We start from the raw sequence: 20,711 nt of genomic DNA, 5'->3' as shown, positions 1-20,711 counted from the left end.
TGTGTGTGTGCAATCGTTTTATCGCGAAAGAAAGGCAAATAATGTTCTCCGTTCGGTGTTTCTTAAACATAAATTTCTAGCCCCATATCACACAGCCGACGTATTGTTGTACAAAAACATTTGTTTATTTGTATTTATGACACAGTAATATCATAAAGCAATATTTGTATGTTGATAAAATGAAAGAACCCACGGTTCACTCTGCATGAGAATCTTTCTTAATAGTTTTGTATATCATCTACTTAAAAATAGCAAAGAGAAGAAACGTTTAAGGACTCGATCGCAGGGATGCCGGTATCCATCCCAATCCCACCTCCGCAAGCAACCACCCCCCTGCCGCCCGGATGATTTCGACCAAACAAAACCAAAAAAAATACGCTTACTGATAACAATACCTGTTGTTCGATTTGTTTTGTCGTCCCCTATTTGCGACACAGAATGTGGCGAATTCGAAGGGAGGAGAATTTAAATTAATTTGTAACGGTTCCGCGCTACACGGCGCTCACCGGGGCCCGTGTGCATGCATGATTTTTGCTTTGCTTGCCGCCATTTACACCTACGTATGTAAACTCGATGTAAACCCCATTGTCTATGAATAATGTTAAGCTCATCTGGGCCCAAACCCTTGCTAAAAACGGTCGTAGATAGTGTTCTTCTCTTGCAACAACAAAAAAATAGAAGAGATTGTAGGTATATGTAATAGAAAGTCCGACGTGAGACGCCCCGAAACAATTGGGATGTGTCACTGTTGCGGGTTTTGTTTTCCTTCTTCTTCTGTAAGTCGCATTCGTTCACCTAAGAACGTGTGTTCGTGTGCTGTTGCTGCTGCTGCAGGAGTTAGCGCAAAACAGCGGACTAAATAAATTAAGTAACGAATCCGAGTAAGGTGGTGCGTGTTTGTTATCCGCACTGTTGTCCGCGGCTGCTGTTGCTCGGGTTCCTTTTGCACCACGTGGAACCGGCCCGTATCGAACGCTGTCGTCGTGGCCGGTCCCATTTTGCCATGAGCGTTTGTCGTTGCGTTCGCTCTCTACCACACCTCGCACTTGTGCTCCGGGTTCATCGGCGAGCCGACCGGGCAGTTAAAGTCCTTCGCAAACTCGTGCATGTTGCTCATCGGGCCGAGCACGCGGAACTGGCCGGGCGAGTGCACGCCCGTGGTAATGCGCATCTTCATCGTCTCCGGACGGTAGACCGAGCACCAGGTTTGGGCGGCCGACAGCCAGAACATCTGCTCGGGGCTTAGGTTCAGCCCGGGCAGGCGCTGTTCCGGGCCATTCTTTTCGGTCCACCTGCGGTACGCGTAGTACGCCTCCTTGATGCCCCCGTTGTCGGCAATGTTTTCGCCCTGCGTGTTGATACCGTTCAGGTTGAGCTTCACGTTCGGCTCGGTGTAGTTGCCGTACTGTTCGATGATGCAGCGAGCCTTCTCGAGGTAGGCCGTCTTGGTGTCCGACTGCCACCAGTCGACGAGATTGCCGTTCTTGTCGAACTGGCGGCCCTGGTCGTCGAAGCCGTGCGTGATCTCGTGCCCGATGACGAACCCAATCGCACCGTAGTTCATGTACTTCGGGCGATCGTACGAGAAGAACTGGCCCTGCAGAATACCGGCCGGGAACTCTGTACAAAAAAATGAGAGAGTGAGAGATTACGATTAGTGGCCCGGTTCGGTGGGTCCTTTTTACTCTTGTCCCACTACTTACGAATGCTGTTCTCGATCGACGAGTAGAAAGCGTTCACGATCGCCGGTCTGGAGTGGGTGATCCAGTCGGTTTTGTTGACCGCAATGCGCAGCTTCTTGAACGCTTTCGTCGTGCCGAACTTGTTCATGTACAGGATCGTGTTCAGATAGGTACTGTCCGGCTGGAACTCAAGATCCTTGTAGTACTCGGCAATCTTCGCATCGTCCATCAGCTCGTCCGGATACCCGATGTGGGTGGCCATGGTGGAAACCTTCTCCAGCGCCGACACACGCGTCACCTCATCCATCCAGTCGACCTTCTTCAGAATGTCCACAAACACGCTCTTGATGTCGTTGACCATATCCAGCGCGGCACGCTTCGAGTCCTCGCGGAAGTACTTGCGAATGTACAGCGCACCGACCGAAATTGGCAAGCTGCCGGAGGTGATATCCACACACTCCTTCCACCGCGGTTCCTGCTCCTGCTTGCCGCTCAATGCAGTGCTGTACTGCAGCTGCCGTTTGCGCAGCTTCTCCGTCAGGAAGAAGGACGAAAAGCCACTGATGCGCCACATGACGTAGTTAGCCATCACGCGCTTCGGTGTGTTCTGGAGTAGCGGTCCGAGCTGCTCCATGAACGTCGGCACGCTCACAATGATCACCTCCTCCTCGCCGATAACGATGCCCGTGTCCTTCAGGATAGCGTTAAAGTACTCCAACCAATCGGTGTACGGATAGCGCTGCTGGAACTCCTTCACCGTCATCGGGTTGTAGAGGGCGGTAGCGTTACGACGCTTTTCGTTCGGCAGCGAAATGTTCGCCAGCGCCATCTCGAAGTTGAGCGAATCGAGCAGCTCCCGCTTGGCACGTTCCTCATCTGCGCCCAGGAGGACGGCCATGTCGACCATGTAGTTGTAGTAGGCGGAAACGATCGGGTTTTCCATGCCCTTTACCAGATACTCACGGCTAATGCCCAGGGAAGCTTGATCAGTCTGTAGGGGAAGGAAACGGCACAAAAAACGGCGGATACATTAGAGTCACTGAAATCGCTTGTGCTCGTCAGGTGTTGAATCATACATCAATAATTCGACGAGTGGAGTTCTTCAGATCACTGCCGATGGAGAAATCGAAGAAGTAGTCCGTACTGTAGCCATTGTTGCGGAAATCTTTCACCGACTTCACCCACGACCAGGATGAGTCCAGATCCCAGCTGTCGCCCTTCAGCACGGGCCATCCGCCGAGCACTTCGTGAATGTCCAGCAGTGGCTTGATGCCCTTCTCCTCGATGCGGGCTGTGGAAGGCGATCAACATCAACAGTTAGTTGGCCAAGCAGTTTGCCAATGTTGTTCCAATAGTCTCACTCACTCTTGTTCATGCACAGCTTGTACAGGTTCTTGGCCAGCTTGAACGGTGTCGCTTCACTGTCGGAGATCTCCTCGCTGACCAGCGAACGGAGCTGCTGCTGCAGCCGATCGCCAATCACGGAGAACGTGTTCACCGACACCTTCTCGTCCGGGATGACCGTCTCCTTGACGAACTTGCCGCAGGCATAGTTGTAGAAATCGTCGCACGGCTCCACCTCCTGGTCCATCTGCTCCAGCGCCTTGGAAGCTGCGTGGGAAGGAAGCAAGGAAGGGGGAGCAGTGTACTAATGAGCACCACGCGCACGGGAGCTCGTGAACCTCGTGCCACTATACTAACCAGAATGGATGCATCCTGGTGTGAGGCAGATGTTTTCCGCACTCTTTCCGGAGTCTACCACCGTGTTGGGGTGTTTGTTGAGCGCTTTGCCACGTCTACCGGCGGTCAAGGGCTGAGCTGACGATGAGCTACTTTCACCTGCGCACGAGAGAGAATAAGTAAATGTAATGGTTTTATATTTATTTCGAACAAACGATCACATCACTATTTGTTGGTACAGAGGAGACACTCTCTTCATCTCTCTCTCGATGCCCCGATTGTTTGTTTGCATACTGTTTGCGACTGTTAAATGAACTTTTCGCCGGAAGTGCTAATGAGTGAGCGCCATACACGCACACAGGCGGCGCTCCCGGTGTACGATCACCAGCGCAAACAGCCATAACTTTGGGTGTGCAGCGGTGTTGCGGGTGTTGCTGTGGACAATCAACCCGTAAACGCAAACGGTTTATGTGCGAACGAAACGATTAACCTCAAAACCTTAAAAAGGCCGCTGATGTGTCGCGGTATTGCTTTTGGCGCGCTGTTTCGGGAGTTGTGAATTGTGAAGATCCTTTGTGTACGGGTGCCAAAAAAAAAAACCCCGTTAGCGTGACAATGTGCTTATTTATTTTGCTGGAGAGAGGACATATTGTAGTTCATTCTGAGTCATATTTTGAATGTTGTGGAATGCTGCGTAACGGTAAGGTCAGTTGAAGATCGGAACAAATTTCACCTGATTGCATATAATAATTTGTAACAAAGTAACCAAGTCAGAGAGAGAGAGTTGATCTAAATCAGAATTTTTAAAGCCTTTTAAATGAAGCTCATAAAAAGTTAACTCGTGCACTAAAATATTTAACTGCCTCCTTGGTTAAGCACCAACGATCACCGCAAATAGTAGGTTGTAAAAAAAGCTGTAATAGTTTGAAGTTAATGTTGAGAAGCAGCAGCACCACCCCCTATTCTTCATTTAACGATCATTTGTGATGAGCCATTGGCGTGATGTAGTGGTACTTACTCTGTATTCTGTCCGTCAGCACTACGGTGAGGAGCGAAATGATTAACGCCACCACGGCTACTCCGCACACGACGCTGATAAGCGTCAGTACCTTCTCCAGGGCAGTGCGGCGACGCCACCAGCTCGGATTTCTGGGGAAAAAGCAAGAGACGAGCGTAAGCAACATGGCTGCGACACGCGGGACACGGGAGCGTTTACTGCCCGCAGCTGTTCTTCTGGGGTGTCTTATCGCGTCCGCCGGACGCCTAAAATACCGTCCGTCCGTCGGCGTCGCTGCTGGCAATTTGAATGGGAAGCGTAATTATGATACACCGGGCTGACCTTTGCTGATGTACTTACTACTCTGCACTACACATTACCCACCACACGACCACCGTTGTTTTGTGCCCGATCCGAGCTGAGATGGAGAAATGTGCGTGAGTGTGTGTGTGTTTTAGCCCTTAGGAATCCCCAAGTGGTCGCGACAAAATGGAAAGTCTTCCGCATGTCCTCCACGCTTGTTTGGTTTGGTGGTGGAGGCCGGCACGCAGTCAGCATGCTTGGCAAGAATTTATGTTTCCCGTTTCACTACTGGCCACATTGCTCGCCAGTAAAAATAGTTCCATCCTCACATCACACCACTTGCAAACAAAAAACACACCACAACACCAGTGTCGGTTGTTTTTCGCTCTCTCTCCCACCTTCAACGGGAAGGTCAAAAACGTTTTGGAGATTGCGATTCTTTCGGCCCAGGGTCCCTTGCGGCTGGCCGGTTGGCGGAAAAAGTGTCAGCTCTTTTGCGTGCCTGTTGGTGGTGTCGTCGTGGTGCCCGTAATTTGTTTGACAACTCGGAAAAATAAACATTTTTGCCTCCACCCATCCCCGGGTGCGAATTGTTGTCGCCCCACTGCGTACATCGCCCTTGCCCCATTTAGCGGGGTACTTCTCAGTGTCACACAGTGGGGGGAATGGTGGTCCGTCTGTAGACGACCGAAACACCCGAAAGTTGTGTGTGGTTGGGAAGAGCAAATTTACTATCCATTCTTAATTTGTGTAGGCCGATTGTCGTCGTTCCAACCCCCCATTCCAGCACCTGTTGTGATAGGGGTAACGCTACCTACTTCCCTAAGAAATAATCCCATGAATCGTGGTTTTGTTTTGTTTTTCTTTCAGAACAAATGAGATATGTGTGTGTGCGAAGAAGGGAGGAAGAAAGTGCGTCTTCCACCCTAGGGAGCGCGTCTGTCACTTACTTGCCGCTGAACCGTTCGTACACGATCGGGACATCGTCGGAGTCGAAAATAGAGTTGCGCGCACGGCGCAGTTCCTCGAGGACCATCATGAGCTAATAAGAGCTGCTGCTGCTGCTGCTGCTGCTACTATTTGTTTGCAATTTTGCTGGCGAACGGCTGATCAGCACGCAACCATGTGCCGGTGCTGCTTTTTTTTGGTATATCTGCTCCTAATCTTCCTACACTCCCGTGTGTCTGTGGGGCTGGTGGCCCACACAAAGCAAGAAACACGATACAATTAGATGATATAATGGCGAATGTTTCGAACATTGGGTCCGAAACACGAAACTCTTCTTGCTGCGGCTGTTTGGTCAGGATAAATAGATTTTTCGATAGCGAGCCAAACGTTTCGCGTGTGCTCTTCTCTCGGCAGAACCGGCCGATATCCCTCGCCCAAGGTGGGGGGAAAAAAAGGTTACAAAACAACGAAACACGTAGCAAAACGGTAAGAATGCCCCCATTCAACGGCGCCCGGGAACTGGTTTTCGGTGTGCTGGGTGGTAGAAAATAACATAAAATACGTAAAACCCCATCCCCCCCCCCACACACACACACACACACACACCTAGCAGGCCACAACCAGCCACGGGAATAACGGTCCTCCCGGAAGGTTCATGCACAGAACGAACAAGCGTGGAAGAAGCTGCTGACCCCGAAAGGCCCAAACGCAGCCGGAACGTTCTTGTGTGTGCCTGGCTGTGGGGTGCGCGTGCTGGCGGTGCTGCTTTGTGGCTTTCTTTGTGGCCTGTCGGTTTTCGAAAATCCCCAAAATTCGCTCAATGTCATTTGGCAGGCAGGCGAACCTTTCTCCTTTCTCGTTTCATTGTTGCCTGATTGCATTTCTTGCACGTTTGACAGCAAAAGTGTGTTAGTTTGGGGCTTTTTAGTTTCGAAAAAAAAAACGGCCAAGAATGACCCAGGCAATCTCACCGTGGGATGTCAGAATCCGTTATGTTGATGAGTGTGTGGTGGGGTGGCGCATGATGACGGGGGGGAGGGGAAAAGGTACTGGTGATCATAAATGACAGCCCGATCGTCCAAAATGGTCGATCGTACGACGGGTCACCGTTACGCTGGTATAGTATAGTAGGCGTACGTATTTATCGGACCCAGCCGGGCACCAATTTTGGATTCCCTATCAAAGATGTCATTAAAAGAAAAAAAAGATCGTTTGCAAGTTCTTTAGGCTACAATTTACTTTTAATTACTACAAAATCGTTTGACGGAAGCAAACCAAATAATTGCCTCCACCCCCCCTAGAAGGCGGAGCGGGGGAATAGCTCCTGGAAGGGGGCAGTATTGCGCAAATCCCCATGCGCCATGCGCTGATTGAACGTATAAACAAATCGCTTTAAAATAGCCCTTTTCCATCCCCGATCGCCATGCGACTCGAAGCTGCTCGCATATATACTCTACAAAAGCTGTTCGCTGCTGTTGACGCGAGTTCGTCGCATATACACTCGTTCAAGTGGAGGGCGCGCAGGAACTCGTGCCACGATCGACAGCAGCACACTAAACCGCTGCTGCTGGTGTTGCCTGTTGCTCTGTTGCGCATGTATGTTGGGGAAATCATTAGCTCTCTCTCCAGTGTGTGTGTGTGTTTACACTATCGGGAGGAAGGGGGGGAGGGGTGTGTACAATTTGCTTAACGATCGTTCATGCGTTAGTACTTGCAATGGGTCAAAAACAGAAAGAAACACAAGCAAATAGGCAGCAAAAAATGGCATCAAAGTTGACAATAGGTTAAAAGAGGTAACAATCGTAACAATTTGAACGTCCAGAATGGATTCTACCACTAACATGTGCTTCTTTTTTGTTCGTTCATCAGTTATTACATTAAACTAATAAAAGATCAGCGTGCGATTGTGTAGTATTCAGGTCATTGCTTCTGGCTACGATTAAGCTTAATTTCGTGATTCCGGTTCTTGCGGTGCTGTCCACCGTGAAGCACACTTAGCCCACGATTCAGGTTATTCAACCGTCAAATGGGTCCATTTTTTAAGCCATCCAGAGCAACCCAACATTGCCCAGTCGACTACAAAGCCGCATGTGAATCATTAATTTTTTTAGATTACACAAAACAGAAGAAAAAAAAAGAATCATATTCCCCATGAAGCAACGTGCTTCCTCCACCCGGATTTATGCAATATTTTAATCACCGCACGAACCGCTTTCGATGCGATGCGATTATACTGTGGACTCGCACAGGTGCGGAGTGCGCGACCGACCAAACGCAGCGCGTCGTCCTCTCCCCCGGTTTGGCTGGACTCGGGCGATCATATCTATTCGACTGGTTCCGCAAATGGTTACGCAAGTAACGCTGCGCATACCTATCCCTTCCTCCTTTTCTGGTGAAAACTAATATTCGCCCCCCTCCCACATATATGATATGATGGTGACCGTCGACGAATGTTCGCGCCTTCGCGCTGTTGTGCGTACGATCACACACACACGCAGGCATGGAAAATGGTTCGATTTCCGAGCGGAAAGCAACATGCAAAACTATTACGGCGGCCACCTGTAACGGACGAGGTGGACACACGAGCCGGGGAGGGAAAGTTTCCTATTGCCTAGCAGTGCAGTGAGCGTCCACTTTCCCGTGCGTGTGTGTGTCCCGGTGTCCGTTTTGACGGATATTAACACGCGCTTCAAGGAAGTGTGTACCCTAACGATCACGTCAGTGCCACTCTCTGGTCACCTGCCATACTTCAGCAAAAGGACGTATTTTATCTTCACCACGGTGCGGCGGTTTGGTACCGACAGGCGAGACACGATAGCCAACATCACATTACGTCAAGGGGGTCAACCATTTGCCATCGCTTCCACCTGCTTCCAAACCGACCGTGTGTGTGTTTGTGTGACGCATGCAATGGCTCGCTCTCTGCGCTGCCTGCTGCCGTCTAATGTTTAGTTTCCGATCAAACTGCTTCCGCCATTGTGTGTGCGCCTACGTATGTATGCCTATGTGTTTGTTGGCCGTGCAACGACAGATTGAAGGAAGAACGCCTCCCCCCCCATGTGAAGCATTTTTACGATTATTGATAATTATTATTATGGTGTGCTCTCTGCCCGGCTCAATGACGGGGACGGCCAAGCGGCACAAAACCCTTGACCGGGAGACCGCCTTTTGGTGTTTGTGTCTGTGTCTTGGGAGTGAAAATCGCACCAGGGACGGCTGCCCCCCCCCGTTCGCATTCGCTTCTTTGTAACCGGTCGAGATTTATTGTCGTTTGTAAATGCACTTTGCTAATTGAATGTGTTTTGCCTCGTTTGCCTCGTGTTTGGCTGTTCCCCTTTTCCAGCCGCGGCAGGTCTGGCAGCGGACTTTGCGATGGATTGTGTTGCTGCCAAGAGTCTTCCAAGACGCACCAGCCTGTCACGGTGGCCAAGCAACGGCCAAGCTAAACGGTCACCCATTAGGAAGGTTGCAACCCGTGACGTCTTCACAGCCCCTATTGCTGCGTGAGTGTGAACACGGTCGCTACGTTGGCTGCAGGGGGTAGCTTTTGCCCTTGCGCCGCCTATAGGCCGCGGTACACGCTGGTAAAGGTTGTCACGCAGCACGGGCACACGTTGGACGTTAAGGTTATCGGTTGCAATTTGTACCGTTTGGTACAGTCGCGGACGTGCAGACCGCGGAACTTTGACGCTGTGTTGCCAACGTTGTTGCCCCCATGCCGTCGCCGGTCCGACCGCGAATCGACCTTTGATGATTGAGCCAATGATTTATACAATAGAGAGCAACCAGGTTCACTTTCCCCAAGCACGAGGGGAGGGGGGGGGGGGTAGGAGGAGACCCCGAGGCACGAATCGATGAGTTTGCAATGCAAACAGCGTACACCGTCGGTGGCCCCAAGGGATGACCGTGACAGTACTACTGCAACGAATATCGCTATATTGACCGAAACGTGGGGAGGGGGGACAAATTGCTAAATTCTCACTTCAGCAGTCACACACACACACACACACAGAACTGATTGACTAATATCGCGCGGACACTTTGGACTTCAAGCTTCTCTGACGTCGACCGAACGTTCCGACCCTCGGGGACTACACTGCTGGTGGCGCATCAGATTTCGTACTGCAAAGATAGATGCACAACCCGAGCAAGGCTTTCAACACTTCCCTTCTCCTTCACTCGTGTGTGTGTGTGTGTGTGTGTGTGTGTGTGTTTGGCTAACTAACGTAGGTACGTACTCGAACCAGCGCGGGGCTCACACACAACACTGCCCTTAGAGATAGATAAGAACCACTCTGAGGGGGGAGGAGGACGGTTGGCCGTGCTCTAACGCTCAACTCCGACAAGATCTATTCCTTTGTAATGGCTTGCCGTCCTCGTGGTTCGTTGCCCATGCCCATTACCTGCGCGATCTGCGTCACACATGGCAGCAGTGCAACGAATCGGGCAGCTGTTAAAGCAAAGCAAAAGTGGATTTAAGCGTGAACCACATTTCCTTGAACTTGATGCGTCTTGATCGAGAGACCGTACCCGGAGTTGACAACTTATCACTGGCGGTGCATCGGAAAAAGGGCACCGAGCGGGGGGGGGGGGGGGGGGGGCACCGATATGGCTGGGCGGCTTACATGTGTGCACAAGATGCGGCTAGAGTTACAATCGTTTACTTAGTATAAACGCGACAATTAGGATGTTGTCGCGGCATTGCCCTGTGCCGAGGCGCGCTATCACGTTTCCCATGTACCGGGGGGCGAACCGATGCATTGCGTCAACTGGAACGCATGGGCAAGTCGGTACGAATAGAGTCGTTTTTTTACAATGGATACACAACTGCTTAAGCATTCTGGGCGTTAATAGCATTGAACAGTATTGGTCGGCCGTACACTGATTGATCATCTTGATGCAGAGCATTGAATCTTCCGAACGATGAGCTAATCAAACCTCGCACTTCCTCGACCGCAAACAGCGATAAAAAACAGTCAAGAGGTGGAGTACGTGCGCACAACACCTGAAGGACGATGTGGCACCCGATTGCTGCAGACGTCTGGCGTATATTGTGTGTCCGTGCGCTCCTGCTAGCGTAACTAATTTCTCACAACGAAAACAGCAAAACAAAAAGCCTACAAAGAGCCAGAACCTAATCCCAAAACGCGCGGCGTGCTAATGGCGGGAACGCTTATTACCTCACACGGCTCCCGGGATAATCCCACTTTTTCGTGGGTCTCGTGGACTTCAAGAATGCGACCTTCGTAGCTGATAGCCTTGAAGCTTTACCTCCATAAGTCCGCGCGAACGTCTTCATGCATGTCTCGCCTCCGTTTTAATCCTCTGAGGGAATATTATTCTTTCCTCGCTAAATGCGTCCTACGCGGTGCAACAGGTTGGATGGGGCAGCCTGCTCAAGGCATCAAGGGTGCAATGTGCTCCCCTTTGCAAGTAACACCTTTGCCCGCACTCGGGTTTGTGATCATCCACCCCGACCCCCGAAGGTGTCTGCAGTAGAGCTGCGTAAAGCTGATAAACAATTACTGCCGGGTAGTTAAAACGACCTGTCGTTTGTGCCCTGTCCGTGCTGGAGGTTAAATAGAATTATGAAACAGCTTATACTGCCCCGCCGGACGAGGGAGGGGAGGCCTTGGAACAAGGCGGCGTGTGAGAGTCGCATCAAAAATGCAAACCCGAAGGATACTCAACAGCCCAAGTGGACGGTTGGCTGCCGCATACCGCTCCGTCCTTGCCCGGTTGGCCCCGTTTGGTTCGTTTCCCACTTCTGCAAACCTTCGGGGGGTTCGGCGGTTTATTATGCATTCCAGAGAGGACACACCACCTCCGCTGTAGGTGGTGTATTGTGTTTGGGCCGTACGTCCCTCGAGTGTGTCTCGCGCTCTTTCCTGCGTTTTGAGGTAAGCGCAGGGCGACTCATCGCGTGAACGCACCTCGGGCGGCAGAGCGCTAGGGAGCCGACCCTGCTGGTGTCAGACCATTTGGCCTGGGAGTGGTTCACCTCACCCGGCGAGGTGGCGCTTGTTAATGGATTTGTTTGTATCGTACACCTTTTTAACGATCCTAATCCATGCCGATCCGATCCGACGTTGCGTGTCCCAGTGGAATGTGCCGTAGCAGAGACGCAAGGAATTCGCTCAAGTGGTGGAGTTCGTGTTGTGTGTATGATAGGGATTTGATCTTGCATTGTGATTCGGGGCTGTTTTTGCTGGCTGGTGCATGGTTTGACAAAGGGCCACAGCGACCCACATTATGGGCCGGCGTCATGCAAGTGCTCCCTTTTCGCGAGTCGTCGCCCCCCTCCCAATGCTGGTTGTGCAATTTACAACCCTTGGAATGCATTCCACGCCGGGAGTAGTGAGCTCTTGTCACGCATACGCAGTTTGGGTGGGTAATGGCGTTGCTCCAGCGGTGAGTTCTTTGGAGGAGCTGTGCGAGAGAAACTCCGATCCGGAAAATTCAACCAAACCCAGGAACCCAGGATGCTTTTAAGAGCTACTTTCTATCAACGCGCTATCGCTTCGTTTTGGGGTTGGGTGTTAACCATTCAAACAGCAAACAGGGAAGAATGGTTTTTGCGCCACTCCTTGCTGGATTGAAGTAAGACATTAACAAAGAAACAGGGTGTAACTGTGTTGTGTTTTGGTGGGCGAACGCGAAATAGATAATGTAACTATAGAAGAAGAAAAAAAGACCTCAGACCTCAGAAAATCTAGGTCGTAGCTGAGTGAGTTTTAGCAAAATCTACTTGCTACTTGCGACGCCACCGTTAGTCAGCGACGTCGCTTTGTTTGCCCACACTGGGAACAGGTTTTTCCCTTCCCCTTCTGACGCATCATTCCTCACTGTTTAAAAATCTTATTTTAACAGCCGCGTGCGGGTATGGGGGATGAGCTAGACGTACTTTAAACACATGCAATTCCATCGCTCTTTCTCGCACCCTGATTCACTTCCCTACGACGCTTAGCGTTACGGTTGCTGGCAGTGTTTGCTCCACATCAATTCCACACCTTTTTTTGTGTGCGCCGTGAGAGCATTTCTTTTTTCCTTGCCAGTTTGCTTCGGAATAGATTAATCATTTCCTCAATCAATCATCGAAAGGACCTACTTGTTACACACGCTCGTTCGGCGTTTTGCTGGCGGTGTTCCGCTTCCGGCACCAGTGACACATTCGAAGATGAAGTCTTTCCGATGGGACGCTGCGACATGGTGTACCAACGGCCACGAACGGCCAATTGACCAGATGCCAAACCCCCAGCAGAAGGGGTTTGGTAAATGGGGCTGCCGCCGCTTGGGTCTTTGGACCAACTTTTGCCATCTTGTGAGCGGGAGAGCGAGCGCGCATCGAACCAATACTTAAATTCAATATTTATTATTTCCGCCATCCATCATCATCCGCGGGGCAAGCGGTTGGTGGAAAAAGGTGAACGTTCCCGGATTGGAACAGGACAAAAAGGGGGGGTGCGAGAGAGGAAAATGGGAAATGTCGCAGCATCCGCTTCCGGAACGGAATGTACCGCAGATGACGAGAGATGTGTCTCCGAAATCTGCCCCGTCAGTTGAAAGGGGGATGGCCTGTGTTTTGGGTTGGTTGTTGCTGCTGCTTCTTGCTGTCGAAGAGTCCCCTTCCAAACGTTAGATTTTTCGCAGCAAAACAGACACACACACACAGCAGCAGCAGCAACCAGAGCTTTAACCTTCAACGTTGGGGGGGCAACGGATAAAAGCGGGTAATTCTATTCAGAAATGAAGTTTTACCCCAATCCATCCGTGTAGCATAAGCAGTGTTTCGCAACTCATCTCCCCTCTACCGCAAGTCGCGAATCGCAGTCGGTGTGCAAAAAAAAAAAAAAAAAAAAACGAAACAAAACAAAAAGGCCTAACGATTTCTAACGATCAATCTTGAAGCGAATCGTCGGACGGTCGGCACGCTTATTAAAAGTGTTGCTCTCCTGCTCCGTTTTGCTGCGTTTCGGTTGGCGGGGGACAGAGCGATGATTCAAAAACCTTCAAAAATCTTCAGCTCCTCCAGCAAGAGAGAGAGAGAGAGAGAGAGAGAGCGAGGGAAGACACACTCACACACAATGGAGCGAGTATATGATCACATCAAGTTGCTTAATTGTCGTTCGACTTACGGTCGGCTAAAGATCTAATGCGGCTCGCCGCCACTTGCAAGCGAAAAATGGTCGGCGAAAATGGGATTTGAAATTGTTGCTCCATCATGACCGCCAAACTGTTGCGATTCTATTAAAACGCCGTGATCTCTCCTCTTCTCTCTCAGCTCGAAGATGGTTTGGGTTTTAACGCTGGCAGGTACGGTGCATGGCGTTGGCACAGGTTCCGACACAACATCGCCCGGTCGAAGGTTTTGTTGGCGTGCAATTGATGATATGGTAATGATTAAGTGAGAAGAAAGACTGATACCACCAGCGGGTGATCATGCTGATCATGATCGTAGAGGGTTGTTACGTGTTCGAGTTTGTGCACCAAGCAGTCGTACTTCCGCGCTCGGATGTGTCGCTTGGAAGAAGTGTAGTAACCACCACCAGCATGAGAATTGTAGTTCAATGTACGATAAACAGTAGTAACGCGTGGCCTGGCCAGGAGAGAAAGGTGTCGACGTGCTTGGGGTGATGATGGGGGCAGTAATGTGGCGTGAAGGCGTGCCATGCTTTTCTCACCACCTTTCTGTTGTAGCGTTTCCCCTTAAACTGTAATAGTACATCAACCCTTTCGGGAAACTTCACACATACACACACACACGCCCCATTCAATTGCCCTGTTCCGGTGCAAGGAATCGTTGGCATTTTTGCGCTTTGGGAAAACGTGTGCCATTGTAAGCCCACGCGGCAAAGTCATCAACCAACTCCGAATGCATTCGTAATTCCAGCGTAGTTTCACCGTGACATGATTTAATACACTAAATAGCGTCGTAGTGTAACAACAACTGCAACTGCATATCGCATCTTTGTTTTGTTTTTCCCTCCCAAACCAACACAGATGTTTCCCCTTCAAAAGCACAACACCATCAAACGTTTGTCTCTTAGGGGGACCGCGCCTCGTCTAAACTGTTTGATGAGTCCATTTCCCATGACTTTAATTTTGACTGCCAACAATGCCGGCGGGAAGGAAGGCAAGACTGACGCCGATGCTTCCTTTTGGCACCTCTCCGTAAAGGTTACCGCCGTTCGATTGATAATAATATGGATGGAGATGTTTGCATCCCGTTCACGCGGTCGGTTTTGGGGGCCTCCATGCAGGCGTGAGAGTTGCATAATCACCAAAATGGTTGGTTAATTCCTTTGTTGAGCTTTTCATTTTTAAATAATGAAATCAAGAGTTGGAAATGCAAACCCGGACCACACACACACGCACACAGGTCAGAAGGTTTTGGTTTTGTGAAAGCGATCGTGAGAAGTTTAATTTGGAAAGCTGGACACGTTTTCGTCCGTCCCTCCCCAATGGAAGGTCAATTTTGACTACTTCTCAGTCAAAGCCTTAGTCTTAGGACTTAGGGAAAGCCGTAGTCACTGTTTCGGTTGCTTCATCAGACAGCCAATTTTGATTAATTTTGTACAAACGGTGCACAAAACGAGTGTGTGTGTATGTGCTGCAAACTCTGTTTTCGGTCTTGTAGCTCACAGCTCGGGGAAACCCTCGAAGCATAGAAACCGGTCTTTACCTACACGCACCACATTGCACATTTTCCAGCCTTCGTTCGTTCCTCTCGCACTTTGAATTAGAAGACGTTGGCAATCTAACTTTGTTGTGGACGCATGTGTTCCTCTTTCTGGTGTGGTCGATCTTAAAAGCATGGATCGATCAAAACACGCTGCCAACAGTTCAGTCTTCAGTTTGAAGATCACAGTCTGGTGTGTACTGGAGATGGCTGCAGAGTGAAACTGGTTCATCACACTTTGCCCTTATAGGTCCACACATGGCGAGCTGTTGCGCGACAAGTGTTTGAAGCCGGTCGTTGCCGCGAGCGCACTATGAAAACAGGCGCTGTAGACGGTGGTTGTGCCGTCACTTCGTTTGAGAAATGATTAGCGCATGGACGCTGATGGGACGACGGGGATCCATCGCCAACAGGTAGCAGAATTCAGAATAATATTATCACGCGTGATTTATGTAGATTGCTTGCACAAATAGAATGCCTCGTGAGGCCCCGCAGCGGGGATATACTACAAAAAAAAAATGAAAAAAACCCTTACTTTTCTGTTTGGATCAAAACGTTACACTCACACACAAAGATGAGCAGAGATAAACGCTTATAAAAGCACTGGCTCCGATGTTGAACAGAATAGCTTCTTGGGTAGTTGAGATAAGTTGAGTGGTATCTGTACACCCTTGTAAAGCAGTGTTTGCGAAACGATGCTGCTGTGTCTAGCAAACCAGTTCAGCTGATGGGGACAGTTCGGTCATTGCGGGACGATGACTCATGGCAGTGTGATCATTCCTTGAATCTAATTAAAACCAACGTCTCTGACGTTGTTGTTTGTTGCTTAAAGTTTGCAAAAATAAGTTCCTTTGTGTACCAATCCTAGCGACTCTATCACTCCGCACCATCTGAGGTGTCATGGAAATGCCAAAAAAGAAGATAGATTTGTGATCATCTCTCCCCTTTAACACCTGGGGATCGGCTGTTAGGATGATCGTGGCCAGATTGCAGTCCTCGAAACCAACGCACAGCTGCCTGCTTTACACAACAAAAGCTCTTCACGGCGGACGAAAAGGCTGGACCCGGCATGGTAGGCCGCCCCGAGCGGCCGGTTAGGCTCAATTTTGAGATGTTCCATGTTTTGTTGTGTTCCCTTCCTTCAAAGGTTAAAAAACCGGTTGCTTGAGGGCGGCCCAACCGACCGCGCCGTATGACCGCGCAGAGGGCATACCACTGACCACAATCGAATGAAAATACCACTCGTAGCACCTTGGTTTTGTGTTGTTTTGTGTTGGGCGAAAAGTGTGAGAAAAGACTACGGTGATTTACAAAACCCGATCTTCTCCCCCAAACCCGCAAGCTATTGCCTCATCGAATTTCGATTCCAATTTCTCCTGGCCTTCGCGTGCCCTTGTGGTCCTCTCCAGCACGGTTCGGGGGATGAGTTTCGCGTACAGTTCTAATCAAAATCCTGTCAGCCAGCTTCTCAACTGCTGCCGATGCTAGTGCTTCGATGTGCGTTTTACAACACACGAGTGGGAATAGACGGGAGGTGTGGAAATATAACGAAACTCTTTCCCTTTGTTTCGGTTTGCGGTTGATCGATCATCGAAATGTGCAAAAGTAAGCAGAAAATGCTTCAAAATGGACAGGGTACATCACACATTGTTGATTTCTATTTGATGACACCTGGTAAAAAAGCCTTCTTTTTTTCACCCTCGCTTTTCACGCCAATAAATGGCCGGAACCATTTCTCCAGCTTCCAGCCCCAAAAAGTGGCATGGAGGTGGCAACGAGCCCACCGGAACTGCCTGCCTGAGCTCTCTGAGCCGGCGACATTCGAACCACAAACCACATGGTGAAATAAAATCGTGTCACTGCTACTACGAACGGCACGAACGAACCAGCCAGTGAAAGCTTTTCCTCCGCTTTTTACTCTCTACCCCCCCTGTTCGGCGGCGGCGGTGGCGGCTAGGATGTTTCATAATAACCCCGACCCTCCCCCCCCCCATCCGATACATCATCACCGTGGAGCCGTAATTTGCACCGAATTGCAAAGGTGTGTGTGCCCCCCCGCCGATCCCTGCTGTCGATCGTGTGTCTGTTTGATTTGTACACTTTTATCATTCCACTCACATGTCTACAGAAGCCCCCCGCGTGAAGCGCTTGGAGGGAAGGGAAAAAGGGAAGGTATCGAAAAGGTGTTTGTTGCCACCGGTGGCATTACTTTCACTGCCGACGGTTAAACGGCGTTTCGGAAGTTGAGCACCACCACGATGGGCGTCTGTTCCGGGCGGAACACCCCCGTCAAAACTAGCGCTTCCGCCGGACTGTTGCAATGCTTATGCTCTGGCGTCGTGTGTGTGTGTGTGTATGTTTGCTTTGGTGCAGTTTGTGATTGTTATGCGCGCTTGGGTGACTTGGGTGCTTTTTTTTTTGGTGGGCAGGAAATTGCAAAAGAATGCACAAACATAACGCTGCTTTTAAGCCTTATGTGTTGAGGGGAGGAAGACGTTTGGATAACCCATTAAAGAATACCGGCCAGTGGCCGGTTTGCATTCGATTAGCATACTTTAGACGCGCTGCACTCTCTTTCTAGGGCGACTAAGCACACACACACAGACACGTGCATACACGGACACCTGTGTGGGGACACCTTCCTGCGGTGCATAATCAGCGATCAGCAAAAGACAATTTTTTTGAAGTGAACAATGACGAAAGACTCCCCGAAGAACTGGTGGCTGCTATTGGCTAGAGCGGAGGGAAGTTGTTAAGAATATGTTCTACTAAGGGGGGGCTACCTACTTGATAACCGTCTGCATCGTGGTGCTGGTCATTTGGGCTCTGGGATGTGGTGTGTTTGCTTCTGTCCGTCTTAGCTACGGTTCCACCGATCGGCACACGATCCTCTTACGACACACACACACACACTTGTTCGTCAACACTAGCGGTCGATCGCACCACTGTGCCCACTAGGCGCTGCTCTTTATATAGCCGGAAGTGGCCACGTTTTGCACCACCAACACGCCTGATAATGTCACTAGCACCGTTTCCCCCGCGGGAGATCTTTAGCCGCCCCTTTTATCACACTCCTCCGTCCTTATGGCACGCAGCGCTGTTGGAGGTTGTCCCTCGGCAGGTGGCTCAACAGATTAGCCGTTCGGTGTCAATGCTATGCGCTGTGCCAAACCGGCCCTCCAAACCGACGCCGACCAACGAAAAGCTCTCACTCTCGCAGCGGTTCGGGGCTCGTGAATTTCTTGGCGGTACGCACACGCAACGCTATATGACCGGGCAGCACCACTAGCACGCGGTAAGAATATGAAAAAATAAAATAAAGTCTCACATGCACATCGACACACAAATGCGCACACGCAACACAGTGAAAGAAACAGACGGCCGTGTCTGCTGCTGCACAAACGGGGCCACGGAAGGTACGAAAGCACGACCGGTTCGCGAGGTCGCACTGCTACGGAGGAACTAAAACGGTTCGTTGGCCAGTGGCGTGCATTTATAGCATCGCGTGGAGTTCGCGCTGTGCCACCCCGCTCGCCCCCGGACGTGTACATCCCACCGCCATGCTCTCTTCTGTTTCTCTCTCTCACTCTCTCTCTCTCTCTCCCACACACACACACCTTTGGGGACTGCTTGGGGATGGCCCCAGTCGCGGTGCGTTTTTGTTTTGTTTGGGGTGGTTTTGCTCTCCGTGCTGGTGCTGGTTTTGGTTGCTTGATGTACCTTTCTCTCTCTCTCTTTCGCTCTCTTTCTCTCTGGATGCTCTCTCTGGAAGATTGTTAACTCTCGCTGATAGCGTGTGCGTTCGGGAATGGAGTCTGTACATGATCATGATCCCGAGCCGTCGTTGCGAAGATGATCTTCAAAGCTCTTTGGAACGATCAGCACAGTTAGAGAGACGGATACGAATCCTTTTCCTGTGGTTTGTTCAGATGATTGTGCGTTGTAAGATCGCAGCAATTGGAATGTGGAAATGTTGTAAGCTAGACATAACATTAAGAATTCTCTAAGAATTATAACAAAAACAGAGCAACGAAACGAGAATAAAGAAATGAAAAGAAAGGCCACCATTTGCTGGTAGATAGCGGCGTACCAACAAGTTGACCGTTTTATTTGCTGGACCGATCTGGTTCGATCTAGACTCGTCGACCAGTTCGTCCTGTCAGCGATCAGTCCCATTAGCGGTGGAACGAGTTTTCGCGCTGTACCAGAAGTGGGTTTGTTTGTTTTTTTTTTTTTTTTTGCATCTCTCCCATCTGCATATATTGTTCGATAAATTATTGTTTCATGATCAGCTGATAATTTCGCTAACGGAATTATAGAGAATCCCCGTTAGCCTTTCTCCCACCGGCGTGTCTGGCTGTGTGCGAAAGGACAATCTGCGACAATCTGCGTGTGTGTGTGTGTGTATGTGGGACGTGTCGTCGGGTGGTTGCGGAATAGTTCGCGGGATAATTTCCCCCCCGGCCAACCGGTCACCAGGGTTCTTGGGAGCGTAATTATCAATGAAATAATTGGTGCACCGGCATCGTGCACCACTAATAGCTGCGAGTGCGGTCGCCTCGCTGCTAATGAGTAACTGTTGACCTATTCGGGAACTGGAAATGGTTCTGCTGGACCTTTTGCCGGTAGCGATACCCCGTACCCATCAGCGTCCACCACCGCTGAGTGACCGATCAAACGCGCTAAACTGTTTGCTATTGTTTATTAGCGAATGAAGGTGTGTGCGCGTGTGTTTGGTTGTTCGTTGTTGGCGAAGGATGTGCAAAGGGTGTGAGGTATTTTAAACATCTTTCGTTAAATTGTATGATTGAAGGTAATTGATGTGATATTTACGCATTCGCGCCATAGTACACTGCGGTCCCGATATCGTTGAACGATGTAACTTATGTAACTGCGTTTGCAATATTTGAATAAAGCTTCTTAATTCTTTAGACATATTTGTATGCCTTTGAAGAAGTGTACCTAAATGTTTGATAAAAAAAACAACTAAAAATAAAAACAAAAATTTACCTCGTAATCGATGATTTGTTTATAACTGCAGCGTATACCAGTTTTAGTAGAACAGAGCAGGTCGTACAAAAGCATTGTATGCAAGTTTTCAACATCGTGGACGGTGCGGTATACAATGTGCGTGAAACCGGCAGCTATTTGAAAATCCAGATATTTTATCAATTTTACCACCAATGTATAGCTGTACGTCTATCAAAGAGAACATATGCATCCATAGACTCTTGTGCGAGCTGTAATGTATTAATTATATGATAATGAAATAATATTGTACGTTTATTTATTTGTTTAATTAATAATTACGGCCCGGCCCTATTGTCGACTTATGTCGAAGTGTATCTCCGAAGGAGTTTCTTCGAGCGGTACAGCCTTATCCCGGGCTTAATCGGTTATTAGCTGTCCTTGACGATTCTCA

The 20,711-nt window shown here is 49.8% G+C and overlaps 1 protein-coding gene across 3 annotated transcripts; it reads right to left on the bottom strand.

The window, feature by feature from the left end:
- Positions 1–101: 101 nt before the first annotated feature.
- LOC1281326 (neprilysin-2) lies at positions 102–18,768 on the bottom strand. Of its 3 annotated transcripts, none has more exons than XM_061641304.1 (8): positions 9,593–9,735; positions 5,613–5,854; positions 4,381–4,511; positions 3,384–3,521; positions 3,048–3,293; positions 2,759–2,973; positions 1,704–2,673; positions 102–1,620 (listed from the first exon to the last, which is right to left on the bottom strand). In XM_061641304.1, exons 2-8 carry the CDS (start codon positions 5,699–5,701, stop codon positions 1,031–1,033), a joined length of 2,379 nt encoding a protein of 792 aa, XP_061497288.1. In that variant the 5' UTR covers positions 5,702–5,854; positions 9,593–9,735; the 3' UTR covers positions 102–1,030. The 3 variants fall into 3 exon arrangements, with proteins under 3 accessions (XP_061497288.1, XP_061497289.1, XP_061497290.1); XM_061641305.1 differs by having other exon boundaries at positions 5,613–6,144; positions 9,593–9,703; XM_061641306.1 differs by lacking the exons at positions 5,613–5,854; positions 9,593–9,735 and adding an exon at positions 18,077–18,768.
- Positions 18,769–20,711: the final 1,943 nt, after the last annotated feature.

This window comes from Anopheles gambiae, chromosome 2, assembly GCF_943734735.2.
Source record: "Anopheles gambiae chromosome 2, idAnoGambNW_F1_1, whole genome shotgun sequence".
NCBI classification, from domain to species: Eukaryota; Metazoa; Arthropoda; class Insecta; order Diptera; family Culicidae; genus Anopheles; species Anopheles gambiae.
This window is presented reverse-complemented; position numbering and strand designations above follow the sequence as displayed.